General features: G+C 40.5%; 1 protein-coding gene across 4 annotated transcripts in view; it reads right to left on the bottom strand.

Annotated features, from left to right (window-relative positions):
* Nucleotides 1–14,696, bottom strand: part of LOC102194592 (PH and SEC7 domain-containing protein 1-like) — a 96,586-nt gene that overhangs the window by 35,836 nt on the left and 46,054 nt on the right. For all 4 annotated transcript variants that reach the window (XM_005725756.2, XM_013909010.1, XM_013909009.1 and 1 more), the window contains 3 exons: nucleotides 13,881–13,993; nucleotides 13,360–13,418; nucleotides 11,135–11,224 (listed from right to left, as the gene is read on the bottom strand). In XM_005725756.2, the coding sequence (XP_005725813.2) occupies nucleotides 11,135–11,224; nucleotides 13,360–13,418; nucleotides 13,881–13,993 (262 nt within the window). The remainder of the gene's footprint in view (nucleotides 1–11,134; nucleotides 11,225–13,359; nucleotides 13,419–13,880; nucleotides 13,994–14,696) is intronic.

Below are 14,696 nucleotides of genomic sequence, written 5' to 3'. Positions count from 1 at the left end.
TAGCGTTTTGCATTTTAGCCAAAAAGTTCCATTTTGGTCTCATCTGACCAGAGCACCTTCTTCCACATGTTTGCTGTGTCCCCCACATGGCTTGTGGCAAACTGCAAACGGGACTTCTTATGGTTTTCTGTTAACAATGGCTTTCTTCTTGCCACTCTTCCATAAAGGCCAACATAGTTGTCCTATGGACAGATTCCCCCACCTGAGCTGTAGATCTTTGCAGAGACCAGCAGCTGGAATTGCAGCAAAAGGTGGTTCTACAAAGTATTGACTCAGGGGGCTGAATAATTACGTTCACCCCACTTTGCAGTTATTTATTTGTAAAAAATGTTTGGAATCATGTATGATTTTCGTTCCACTTCTCACGTGTGCACCACTTTGTGTTGGTCTTTCACGTGGAATTCCAATAAAATAGATTCATGTTTGTAGCTGTAATGTGACAAAATGTGGAAAAGTTCAAGGGGGCTGAATACTTTTGCAAGCCACTGTATCTTGTCAATAACATAAGCTAAGGTCAACTGTTTGCAATCTTGCTATATGTACAGCAGGTATGTTAGTAACTGCAATTCTTGCCATCTTGGCTGCCTGCTCGCACGCACACTTGCTAAACTGTATTCCTTCCTTTTTCTCTTCACATTGATGCTGTTGGTTAATCTCCTTCAGTTTATCTGTATTCAATAAGAATAAATGTGCAGACTGCTTTTGTTTCTACTCGTCCTGCTCGGGCGCAGCACCTACATATGTCTGTTTACAGACTAGAAAAAGACAGCTGCATTATTTTCCTTGCAGCTGATCTATTAGCAATGAAAAGTAAAAATAGTGCAGCGCTAAGCACCGAACACAAGGGTCTCAAACTACTGACTGCAAGCAAATTTCTAAGGCTTCCCACAGGCTTTTCTTGGAGCAGGGCTGCAGAGATGGAGCCATTAAAATAAGATTAGTTCACATTAAAAAGAGACGACCGACAATATTTTATGTGTTTGTTCTTGCAAACAAAGTCCAAAACCAGTCAGTATGTCTCAAAGTCAGCTGCTGATTTCTGCCACAACTTTGGACCCAATCTGTCACCAACTGAGAAAAACCTGAAATTCTTTGCATCTGACACATCGAAATGCTAAATAAGAAAGCGAACAACATCAGTGTGTCAGTGACACTGGCTTGGTTAAATTCTCAACATGCAACTCCACCAGATGTGCTGCATCAGAGCTGAAGCACAGCACGGCTGCATTCATTTTAATCACAGTGAAACCATGTGGCCTGTCACTTACAGTGTGCATCACTTGGAAACCTTCCTTAAAACAGCAGTAGGCTGCATTTTTAATAAGAGAGACAGCGTGATGTTGATACAGAGATATGATAAAAGTCTTTAAAAAGTAATATGTACTATATAAATTGCAAAATAATACAAAAAAAAAAAAGACAAATGCGTGCACCATGGTGTTTCTTACCACTGTGTGTTTGAGACAGCAGGATGGTGCATGAGTCAAAATAAACAGCAGCAGATTTAGGGAGTTTTAGTCTGACGACAGCAGCACAGATTATCAGAAAATGTATCATTTAAAGTTTTACTTTAACCTTTATTATGAGCTAACTGTTGTTTCCACAACTGGACAATTCTTTCTGCCTCTGAGTATAAATTCCTCTGAAAATAAAGACTCGATGATGCAACAAAGAGAAGCAAATTCACCAAAAGCTTTTTTTCCCTCCTGTTTACTATAAGTAACTTTATCCAGGTAGTTAAAACAGCAAACAGTGTCCTGTTGCCAGGAGATAAAAAGAAAGCAAAGACATAAGATGATAGAAACTGAATGAAGAGCGCTCTGGGACCAGCGTCAGTGCCAGAGCAATGGACTGGACTGGAAACCACCTTTGACAGAGATTTCAACTTACTTTGCGATTTGCTTAAAAAAAAGAAAAAGAAAAATGCAGACACCTTTACAGCCTACACAAATTAAACATGAATAACTGCAACATGAACCCTTATGCATATAACCCTATATCTAAAATTGCCCCACTCTGGAGGACTAAACACTAAATGTTTTTGCACAGACAGAAGAGGGAGGCTGCACATGCATAGCTCTGCACACAAGGGAGACAAAGACACTCCAGGGACTCGTCACTTCCAGCCTAGAGAAAATAACTTCTGTATTCATATATAATGATTTAGCCTATTTATCTATCTATAAACAATGTAGTTGTTCTTTTAGAGTAATGCAACATGAATGGAACAAAGCCTGTGAGCTGATTCAGGCAGATAACTCGAGCTTTTCCTCGTATTACACACAGAGCAAAGACCAAAGTGTGCCGAACACACCCTCCAACTTTTGTCGGTCTCTCTCTCTGACATGTCATCCATAGACCATATAAAAGATGGATGTAGCCACCGTGACGCCATCAGCTGGTTTGTGTAGTCCTGTGTGGAAGCTTCAGGCTTTTCCCTGAAACCGCAGATGATGAGCTACGGTTTCATGCTTACCGCTTGGATAACTCTCCAGCTAATTGGGTTTCTGACACTAATTGTGATCAAAATTTACAAAATAAACTTAATGTTTTATTCAGTATAATCAGAAACGGGCAATTTAGCCCATGAAATCCATCTATAATGATAGACTTTTATAAACCTGCGAATCCTTTTGCAGCCTGAGCAGTCGCCCCCTGCTGGTCATTAGAAATAATGCAGGTTTGAGATACTTTCAGACCTGAAAGCTGCATCTATTTTTCATACTGTCCATCACTCAGAGTAGATATTTACTCATCCTTCTCCATCAGCTATGTGTGCCATATTTGCAGGAAGTGATGAGGTTGGAGATGTCAGATTCTAACTGTATCCTGCTGCCATAATGAATCCTCTGAGTCCGACTGAAATCTAATAAACATGCAGGGAGTATGTGGAAAATAAGAGGGTAAGCGTCAGGGGTTGCTCATCCTTGAAGGGTGTGTAGTTAAAAATAGAAGAGGACAACCTGCTCCAATGTTACACAGGTTTGAAATTCTTGACAGCTTTTACAAAATCACATGTGTTGCAATTTCAAAACTGCTGTTTTCTCCCCGTGCACCCTGTCCAGACGTGTAGTCGCACATGCAAACAGCAGCATCTGTCCTCAGAAAGGACTTGTTTGTCTTCGCCAGGCTGGCTCAGCCGCCGAGCGCCGGCACTACGGCGCTCCTGTGCAGATTTCAGACACATTTATCCATGAGCCAGACCGACAGCGGGGACACGTGAGAAAGATTTCTTCTCCCTCCTTTACAAAAACAAATAAACCATCCATCTTTCCTCCCCGCAATCGATGCTTCCATGCAATCGATAACATCAGTGTACCTAATTACTGTTTGAAGAGCGTGGCTCGCTGCATGATTGAGCTCTACAACATTTTCATTTCAGCAGAATTTGTAAGCCACTGTATCTGCGGGCTGGTAACCTACTTCAGTGCATCATTAGCTCCCACTTCAAGCTTTGCGCCCTGAGCAGTGTTGAGAAGAGAGAGAGACTTAGAGGGAGTGCAAACCTATGTATCTCTGAGCCTCACAATAAAGGAAGAAAGCTTCCTCTGAAGCACAAGCTTGGGCCAGTAGCCAGAGCTTCAAAATCTGCAGGGAGCTACAGTAGCTACAGAGCCGCTATGCTTCCATGCAGGCTAGTATAGAGGGAACATGGAGTTCTCACTGTGGCACTCAGAGCACAAGTCTTAATCATTTCTTTTTGTGTTAATGGGCCAAATACAAACCACTTATCAGTCACGAGCACAAGTAGTCCAAATACTGCAGAACTGCAAAAACAACAACAAAGGCAAAAGATTCAACAGAGATGAGTCTTCTTCTTCTTTCAGCTGTTCCCTTAAGGCGACTCTGCAGCGGATCATCTGTCTCCATCTCACCCTATTCCTAGCATCCTCCTCCGTCACATCAGTCCTCCTTCACTGTTTTCCTCCTTTGTCCAATACATCCACTATAGCTCTCTGCACACATCCAAACCACCTTAGCCTTGCCTCAGCATGAGTTGTGATATAATCTCATATACTCGTGTTTAATCTTGTCTCCCCTGATCAAAACGAGTAAATTAATTAGGTGTAAATGTGAACAAATTATACCAATACGAAGAAGCCAAAATATATAGTTCAATTTTTAGGTAAAGCAATGATTTGTTATTTGCTGCTGGTCATTAATGAGACTACAGGCAATAGCTGGTTAGCTTAGCATCAACCCTGTTGGCTTTAACAGAAAGAAACAGGTGTTTTCCAGGAGGATCCCTTCACAGGGAAAATGTTTTGCTCTCCTATTTTAGCCTATTTCACTGCTCAAAACACAAGAAACTCCGGCCTGCTGGTGTGTTTCCTCAAAAATGTTTACTGCAAGTCATTTTGCAACATTTTAGCTCAACTGAAGTCCGATTGATTTGACCGTTCCCAAACATCACCTTCGTTCTTCTTTCTGACCGTTCGTTGGTAAAGCATCTTTTTGATTTGACAACTGTTCTTTTCAGATTTTATTTCGGTTTTAACAAAAACATTTCTGATATTTCCTTTAAAATATGTGTGCATAATTCAGAATGAATTCATCAATCAATGATTAAAAAAATCAGAAACCATCCCTTTAATTACCATGTTCACAGAGGAGACAGGCTATTAAACAAAATGCTGCTCATTTATCCTAAAAAGTTCTGTTTTGGTATCTGTTAAAAAGAGTCTATATATGAACGTTTACCTAATTACACACTGGCTGCTGTGTTGTTTTGGAGAGCAGTGGTTTCTCGTTGCAGCCCTGCCATGCGCTCCATAGCTGCTGCTGATGGTGGACTCCCCACTGGACTCGCAAACAAGTACATCAGACTTTTACTGGCCTGCTAGGTTCATCTTTAAATATGTAGCACAATTTATTAGTAAATTTAAATGGAGCTATGAACAGCCAACTTTATGATGTTTATTGGTATTTTAAGGGGAAAGCACTTATTATAGGTGTCAGCCAGTTTGCTTCACGGTGAATTGATTGGCGGAAAAACCATCATTGACCCGAATGAAGCCTGAAGCTGGCCAATCAGTTTGTTCAACAATAAATTGACTTCCATTTACATTGAAGCCTTTCTTTGGAAGCTGCTCCGAGCTCCTTTGTGACCTTCGCGGACTCTGACCTTGCTCTTGTGAAAACCTTTGTTGGTCGAGCCTTTCCGTGGAATTCCCTTCAATTGTACAGTCAGTCTAACTGTTGCCTGGTGAACTCTAAACTCTCTTTTTCCTCACCAATCGACTTGACTCCCACCATTATTCCCATCCTCAAATAACACCGGATGGTTATCTCACTGATCAGAAACACCTCATTCTACTTTCACTTTAAATTTACTGTTAATCCTGCAGTTTGTCATTTCCCCCCCACAGAGAACGATATCAGTTAATTTAGGGAAAAGTATAATATGTTTTATTTTTATGTTTTATTATTTATGCAAAAGAATAAATATATATGATATATTTAATGTATATGAAATATATATGATATGTTACATATAATATAATAATATTATACAGAATGTCCAAGTTTTTCCTGCAACTACATGTGATAAAAAATTTATAAATTGACCGGCCTCTGTGCTCGAGCTGCGAGCACCCTGTCAAGCTGTCACATGCCCGCTGACTGATAGCACAGCGTGGGCAACTCGGCGAGGAAATATCCTCTGGACTACATTTAGATAGTTTATGGGCTCATTACGAATCCCAGAACAAGACCACAATGATTGAGACAAATGAGCACCAGCGTGTGCTGAAGCTGAATGCATTCATCCACCGTGTCACATGTTGGATCTAATAACGTGTGCGCATCAACATATTACCAGAGATCGTATCGACCAAACATTTAACTCAGCCTTTTACTCTTTTACTCTATCAGATTGCACAGACATACGGCCTGCAAACCAATACATGAATTACTGCTGCTCTGCTTAAGGCCTCAACCAATCAAAACAATAATAATAATAAAAAAATACAGTAAATGCTAAAAAAAAACCCAACCTAACGATGTGATATTTGCCTGAAGCCTTTTAACATTCAAAAGGATTGGCTCATGTTTCCATTATACTTTGAAATGCTGTAAAAGCACTGAAATCAACCAAAGTAAGCAGCTTATTTAATGCAGGAATAGATATTTATATGTTCATTAAAACCTTGCATTACATTTGTCTGGGAGCTTTACTCGTGCCACTGATAGTCACTGCAGTTTGGGAACACCACCCCCTGATTTTATACCTGGTTAATGCCTTTGTTTCACGTAATCTCCTTCTTTATCTCGCCTCTTTCTGTGTCATTATTACTGTTGAAATGCAATAAAAATAAAATATCTTGACATAAAAAGGCTTTCGGGGAGTTATTGGTGTGCTGGAAAGTGTAAGGGCGGGCAGTGGAGCTGAGGCTTCGCACACTCACTTCAGGAGATTGCTCTATTCTGCTCCTCTATTGTGGTGGTAATGAGGAAACATATCATAGGGTTTAATCAAACGAGAGAAAGCGAGGGAGGGTCGAGAGGAGTAATTGAGAGAGAGAGGGAGAATCTGCGACAGTTACTGGGGAAGGCAGAGCCACAAAACAAGACAAAGAAAGAAAATAGAGGAAGAAATGAGTTAATTGACGATGAAAGAGGGAGTGTAGTCTACCTGAGGGAGAGAGGTGGAAAGAGGTGTCAGGGGGATGCAAAGCCTCACTCATTATTTTCCAGTCCACCAGGCAGCTGATTTCTGTTTCAGCCACAGGGCTAAAGTGGCTCAGTGCCACGTCAGTGTTTCTGCCCCTCGGAGTAAAGCTGCGACATATGGCACCATTTTAAAGAGTCACACTGTACTGCTCTTTATGAAGGCTCTCTTTTTGCTTATATTTCCCAACATATCTAAAATGTGTATGCCACTGCCTAAAAGTAATTAAAGGTACAAAATTCAGCTCTTTGTGCTAAAAAAGAATATTGATCTCTGTGAGGTGACAGTATTTCTTATTGGAAAGCTGTTTAAATGATGATAAAGAGACACAATGTGACAAATGACAAAATATCTGTGCAAAGGTTGATTTAAGTTGTAGTTTAAGATCCAACAGCTGTGGTAGCTAGCAGCTAGGTACTTCCACATTCACTGCACAAAGTACTGTGGAATCAGGATGAGATTTGCATATAATATGCACAAAGTATATTAATGACTTTAGGATTCATTCTTGCTGAATTTCAGAACTCAGTAACATCTAAAGGTTTTAAACATATTTATGCAATTTGTAATTTATCACCTACGTTTTTTGGCACTCTGCATCTTTAGCCGTGTTAGTTTTCTACAGCTGACCATTTTTTGACAAGAAATGGTTAAAGGTCTGGCCCCTGTACATTTTTGCTTACAGCTTTTTCCTTCTTATCCCTGTGAGTTTTCATGGTGCAGATGCCTATAAACTTGTGGTTGGGGTACGTCAGCATGCAGCTAGCCCTACAGAAAAGAAGTGAGAGTAAAATTAGACATGAGATTAAAATTAAGGCAGCATGGATTACAATGATTTACCAAGTTCTACTTTTGATACCAGCTTTATATTGACTTGAGGTTGAAATTTAGCCACAGTAGCTTGCACAAAATCTGCTTAAATATTCCTGAATTCTATTGGCTAAATCCACAAATAGCAGCAAATCTCTGGTCACAACCTATACACACAGAATACTATATATACTGCAGCTTACTATACAAATGATTGTGACTTATTTCTAAGTAATTTTTCCTCCGCACTGCACTGCTACATCCCATCTACTGGCTTCCCCACCTGCCAAATCCCACTTTAACCTTCAGATGAGAGGGTGGAGTGATAAGTTATCAGCAAAAGTTAGCAAGCCTGGTTAGAAAGGTGCATCCATAAATTGACCCGGTGCAACACACAGTAACAGAGTTTTTTGCTATAAAATGCTAAGAAACAAAACTAACAAACAATTTTATGGAAAAACCAGTTAAACCTGAAGATACAGCAAGGAAAGGTGGGCTCAAAAGGAGAAAAAGATGCCAGGAAAATAAAAAAACTGGAAAAATAGAAACAAGCTCTGACCCTAGAACACCAAATGGAATACAGCACGTGTGCATGCTGAAAATTAAACTGAATGAGGGGTATCTCCAGCTGTGTTCTAATGTATTTACAGCAAATACAAACACGAGCACCAGGCACAAATGGGGAAATGGGAAAATAAGAAAATAAACGGAGGAAATGAGGAACACAGAGATGGTGGTGGGGAGGGAGAGGGACAGGGAGAGGTCATTTTGTACCAGGAAATGATGGTGCGATAACAGAGAGAAAGGGAGGACAGGAAAAAACAAGAAAGGAATGAGAGGCTACCGGGAACAGATACAGTAACTGTTTGTGAGCAAAACCTGAACGAGTTACAGTGTTTATTTAGTAAGAGATGCACTGACTAAAAAAAAATGGTGGCACCAAAATTAAGACCTCCAATGGTGTTTTTTATTTTACGTGATACACAGTGTACTGTTGTTGTGAATGTTCTTATTAAACATGGCTACGTTTTTAATTCATGAGGTCAGCCTATGCACCAGTAGTCCCTGTGAGCCAAAAGCACAGACTTCAGAAGGCTCTAATAACTCTGTTTCAGACTGGCTTTTCTAATCTTGGATTTGTATGATGTCATTGAGAGGGGTAACCCCCATAATGGTCATCTACGGCTCACCCACCTGATGTTCAAATAAACAATTTAAGAGCAGTGGCCAACCAGAGGAACGTTTGGTCAGTGGGACGAGGAAAAGGAGCAAAAATGTCCCAGTGTAAGAAAAAGAAGGATTAGTTTGAAGTGTGAATTATGTAAAGCTGCTAGATTCAAATTACTGTGGAGGAAGCTGATTGGCTGAATATTATTGATTATTTTTGAGGACAGAAAGCGATTACACTTCCTCCTGTTGAGCTTTTTATACATTTTATACATATATTTTATCATCATCATGGGAAGTCGCCAGCAGGCTAGGCCTCTTGCAGCATAACTAAGGGAGGATTCGGGGACACCTGATCCAGCCCTAACTATAAGCTTTATCAAAAAGGAAAGTTTGAAGCCTAATCCTAAAAGTAGAGATAGTGTCTGTGCTGAATCCAAACTGGGAGCCACAGAAGAGGGGCCTGAAAGCTGAAGGCTCTGCCTCCCATTCTACTGTTAAATACCACAAGTAAGCCTGCGGTCTGAGAGGGAAGTGCTCTAATGGAGTCATATGGTGCTATAGATCATTAAGATAAAATGGGGCCTGATTTTTCAAGTCCTTGTATGTGAGGAGCAGGATTATAAATTCACTTCTGGATTTAACAGGGAGCCAATGGAAGCTAGTATAGGAGAAATCTGCTCTCTCTTTCTAGTCCCTGTCAGGACTTTTCTGCAGTATTTTAACTGAAGGCTTTTCAGGGAGTTTTTAGGACATCCTGATAATAATCAATTACAGTAGTCCAGCCTGGAAGTAATAAATGCACATCACACTGAGACAGGACCTTTAGAGATATTGTGCAAGTGCAAGAAAGCAGTCCTACATGTTTGTTTAATATGTGGATTTAGGGACATAGAATAACTCCAAGATTCCCCACAGTCTTACCTTAGGCCAAAGTAATGCCATCCAGATAAATATTTGTTTAGACTCCATATTTCTAAGTTTTTAAGGCCGAGTACAATAACCTCAGTTATATCTCAATTTAGAAGCAGGAAATTAGACGTCATCCAGGTTTTAAGTCTTTATAAAGTTATTACTAGTTGATTTATATCATCTGGCTTCACTCTCAGATAAAGTTGGGTGTCAGCTGCATAGCAGTGGAAATGTATGCTTTGCCTTCTAATGATACTATTTAAGGGAAGCATGTATAATGTAAAAAGTAAAGTCTCTTGAGGGAATGGGGTTTGGTGCAAAAAGAAATATAAGCTAAAAGAGCAGCTTTGAATTTTAGTTCTAGATTTCATTAACTTCAGCAGATATAAATGCTTGGTCTGATCAAGGCAAACTACTGAATTAGTTTGCAATACACTTTGCAAAGAAGAAGCACGGTGAAATATCTCTTAACCCTAACCTGCATCTTTTTATGGTTACAGAGAATGATAGTTGTTGAGTTGGAATTTGAAATGGTAAAATTATAGGTAACAATGACATAAACCAGAAGAGAACAAATGCAGAGATGACCGGTCAGGAGAGGGGAGGCAAGAAAACAGAGCAGAACAGGATGGAGGTGAAAGCGAGGAGATAAAGGTGGCAGTGAGACTCAGTCTAGAGGCAGAGATTAAACTGCACGGGAGCTAAACGGAGCTGAGATAAGGAGCAGGGCAGTGAGCGGGCAGGCAGAACATTTAGAGAGTCAGAAGATGGGAGGCAGAGGCTTCAGGGTAAAAAAAAAGTCTCATTGAGAGAGAAAGAGAATAAAAGAAGCTGTGGAAAGTGGAATGCATGATTAAAAAGACAGTTCCTGGATTTCCACAAGCATAAATAAAAGAGATAATGCATGACTGGTTTTGTTGCAGTCACAAGCCCTCAGCGTGGATACTATCTGCCCTTAATAACAGGCTCGGCTTTTCATTTCAGGGTTCCCGCCAGTTCAGCAGAAGGACTTGCTCCCTCATGCATTATTAATACTGCAATGCAACTTGTTGACTCGCACTAAGGGGCCCCGTGGCATGCTGATGGACCGCTCTGCAGACAAAACTATATCAACAGCATCATCATTATGAGCACCATTGGACAAGCAACCAGCTCTGATTGGATTATTTCCCCCTGTCATGTGGCCTGCAGGCCTCTGTCTGACAGGCCGAGCTCAACTTGGTTAAGCTAACAGGCTAATCTAATGCTGCTGTAGTCACACACACACAGATGCCTCGAGGTCGGCTGTGTGTCACTCTCTTCGTCTCCAGACCACGAAACAATTAGTTGTCAAGCCCCAAGGTTCCAAGCCGGAGCATACCGGGAAGTGGCGGGCCTGGGGTTGCCTTCTGATTGGATGCCCCTGGAGATGAGGTGAATGCCAGCTGGCAACAAGCGCGAGCCAGACAGCCAGGCTCAGTCGCGCAGTATTTGAGGGACAATACAGCGCTGGCAGAGGCAGCCCGCTCACTTTCATGTGGGATGTGTGTTTGCGTATGACAGCATGTGCGTTTGTGCTATTTCAGACTGGCTTACTTTGAGCAGTTCTTTGGGAAAATCCTGGCCATCGTTCAGTCCTTCCAGGTTGCCAATGAATTGTGTGCATGACATCCTCTTGCCAATGTTCTGGAAAAAACAATAGACATTTAATATTTATTATTTCATGCTAACACACATTCCATCCATCCATTCGCTTCCGCTTATCCTTTCCAGGGTCGCGGGGGGCGCTGGAGCCTATCCCAGCTGTCATGGGGCGAGAGGCGGGGTACACCCTGGACAGGTCGCCAGTCTGTCGCAGGGCCAACACACAGGGACAGACAACCATTCGCACTCACATTCACTCGCACATTCACACCTAGTGGGAATTTGGATTATCCAATTAACCTATCCCCACAAGTTGCATGTCTTTGGACGGTGGGAGGAAGCCGGAGTACCCGGAGAGAATCCACGCAAACACGGGGAGACCCCGGCCTGATGGTGTAATTGAACTCAGGACCACCGTGCCACCGTGCTGCCCACATTCTTACCTCTTTATTTCACACAAAGTACCTTCTACTTTGATTAAATGTCAATTTTTATTGTAAGTGTCCCTCTGACTATGAAAAGTTATGGAGATGTAGAGAGAAGCTGTCAATGCAAAAAGCATTAAATCACTGGTCAGGTGTCAAAATTATTAACACTGTTGAGTTAGTGTTTGATGAGATAGCTTCTCATTTAAATGGTTACTTTTTAGATACTTTTCAGGCAAAGTCTCTCTGACAGTTCAGTGAATAGACCGTATTTATAGTCGTGGCCAGAGTCTTACATCCGCTCATTCTGGGGTTTAAATAATTTCTTTTGTTTCTTTCGCTCAGGGTGAAATGGTTGTACATTATACATGTTTAATGAGTTTAAAAAAAACAAGATGCACAAGTATAAACTTATTTTGTAATTTCTCTAACCCATACAGGCTCAAATATATACATACATCCCCACTAATATTTAGTTAGATGTCCCCTAATTTTTTGTCCACATGCTCGTGGTAGCCACCAATGAGCCTCAGGCATAATACTGGCTGGATATGTGTCCACTCTTCTTGGCAGACATGGTAGAGTTTGTTGAATTTGGTTGGTTGGTCAGGGTGTCACACAAAACTAGCTTTTAATCATAATCCACAGGTTTTCACTACGTTCAAGGTCCACAATCTTTGTCTTGTCTGATGATAAAGCTTTTCTCCAGAAGGCATCTGGCTTGTCCATGTGGGAAGATGCAAATTCCAGTCACTTGAAGGTGTTGAAGTTTTACATCACTTCACAGTCCATGGGGATGTAAAACTGGCTTTACTGTGGACAGTGATTAAGCCTTGGTGGTTACTGAACTCAGCAAAGTGGTGACGTGTCCTAATAACCTGTACTTAGAAACAATAATGTGAATTGATGCTCTTGGAATCTGCAGACGTTTGGGAACATCTCCCAGAGACCTTCCCAACTCTGTGGTTCTCCTTATTAGTTCTCTGGACTTTCCCATTCTTTTGAGTGTTGGTCGATCCAGTGAGTGCTCTCAAACAAATCCTTTTTATTCCAGTAAGAAGAAACTACCAGTTGTAGTCAATCATGATCACTAATGAGAAGTTAACAGGCCTCGGGCTTGTCAGGTTAAAAGACATTTATAGAACCGTCATCATCATTTATTCAAAGATTTAAGTGAGTGTGTACTTCTGACTCTATGTTGATTTGGAAAAATCCAAAATAAATTAAAACTTGTGCACCCGACCTGCCAATCAAAACCAAATCCAATTATAATCACTATTAGAGGGTATTTATAGAAAAGAACTGCCAATATTAACAGGTAGAGTCGCAAAAGAGTTAACAGTTAAATTTGTTAAAATATGTAGAGACTTTCCTGATGTGCTCTTCCATGGAAGAGCCGCTCCCTGATCCTGTCACCTCGCAGCCACTTTAATTAATCATTCATCCACTGAGCTGCACTATCACACAGAAGAGCCACCAATGGCCCAGATTTCCAAAGGAAGGCTCTGATTATAAAAGCAGCAGATTAATGATGGAGAAAGGAGCTCAGCAGGCAGACCTGCAGACCCAGATGAGATGGTGATCAAACCGAGTCTTATACTAAAAAAAAAAAACTCCGCACAGCTAATCCAAAGGGCCTCTGAGGAGAACGCAGCTCTTAAACAGCTCTCTTTCTTTGTTTATCATGTGAGCACCTACACACTTGCTGCACACTTCCAGCTTCACTGAAACACACTCGAGCATTATACCTACCTGACCATGCAGATCAGTGTTAAGCAGCATCAGGGCACAGGTGAGAGTGTGAACTGCATCTAAAACGTGGAAACACTGCGTTAGCTTTCTCTGCAAAATGACTCATCTGCGATTATGAAACTAGTTTTACTGGGAACTTGCATAAATACAAGTGCATCCTTCTAATGTGGTTTTAAGGCGAACAATACTGCTTTCATATATGCTGTTAAGTTTTACTAGCCTGCCACTGCAGTCATTACACAAAACAAACACCACAGGTACTACAGTTAGTCCTGTTTATGTAGTAATCATTAACTGAATAAATGCATATTAATTTACCAGCTGCTGTGAGAAATGAAATGATCTTACTTGGTTATTACACCTGCTAAATTACCTTAAAAGGACCCATTATGCTATTGATCTACTGATTTCTTCTCATTTATTTATGCTGTGACTATTTAAATCTATAGGAAGCAAAAAACAAAAACAAACAACAACCCATAGACACATATATACATAAATTAATTTATACCAGCATTCACCTTCTGATGGTATCACTTTTGGGTTGCAGTCCAAGTAACGCCTGGAAAAGTGTGACAGCACCCTCTCCCTCTCCTGCGTCTCCCCCATCAGCGCAAACTGCCTGAGGAAAGTCCTGCAGCACAAACAGAAAGTCAGCAGATGGTTGCTAAACACCAAAATGGTTACAGATGACCTGTTTTACCATTAAAGTGCAGTAAAATAACAGATGTAGTGTTACATTACTATTAAATTTATTAGACTCTTTTTTTTTTAACACTATAGTTGTACTTCTAGCTTTAGTGTTTCCATGAAAGAAACAACATTGCAGGGAAAAACAAAGTCATTTAAAGCTTCATCATTGTTTTCAGCGACTGAAGGTACTAATTCAAGCATGAAGTAAAATAAGATTAAATATAATTGGATTTCTTATATTTTAAGTATTTTCTTTTAAACCGTAGTCATCTCATGTATTTTTGGAGTGTAATTTTAGACTTTTGTTGTCCTTTATTAGAAGTGTTGAAATTAAATAATCAAATTCTTTTTTCTTTTGTTTTTAAATCGGACGCTTTATGTTCCTGAAATTCATCATTTTCATGTTCCACCACATCAAAATATATTAACACATGAAAATGCTGGAATGACTGAGTCACATGCTTCTGAAGTAGATTTTGTCCTTTTGAACATTTTAATTCATTTTCTCTGATTGAAAATGATTGGTGAGTTTATTTTCTCTTACTTCATGTTTTAATTTGATAGTGTGTGTCTGCTGTGCCTTTACTGTAGTTTTACTTCCTGTTTGTCATTTGATGACCTTCGCCTGTGCCACAGTTTTTCCC

The sequence above is a fragment of the Pundamilia nyererei genome, unplaced genomic scaffold (assembly GCF_000239375.1).
Source record: "Pundamilia nyererei isolate P.nyererei 1_Seehausen unplaced genomic scaffold, PunNye1.0 scaffold00017, whole genome shotgun sequence".
NCBI classification, from domain to species: Eukaryota; Metazoa; Chordata; class Actinopteri; order Cichliformes; family Cichlidae; genus Pundamilia; species Pundamilia nyererei.
The sequence above is the reverse complement of the archived record's forward strand: the minus strand, read 5'-3'. Positions and strand labels throughout refer to the sequence as shown.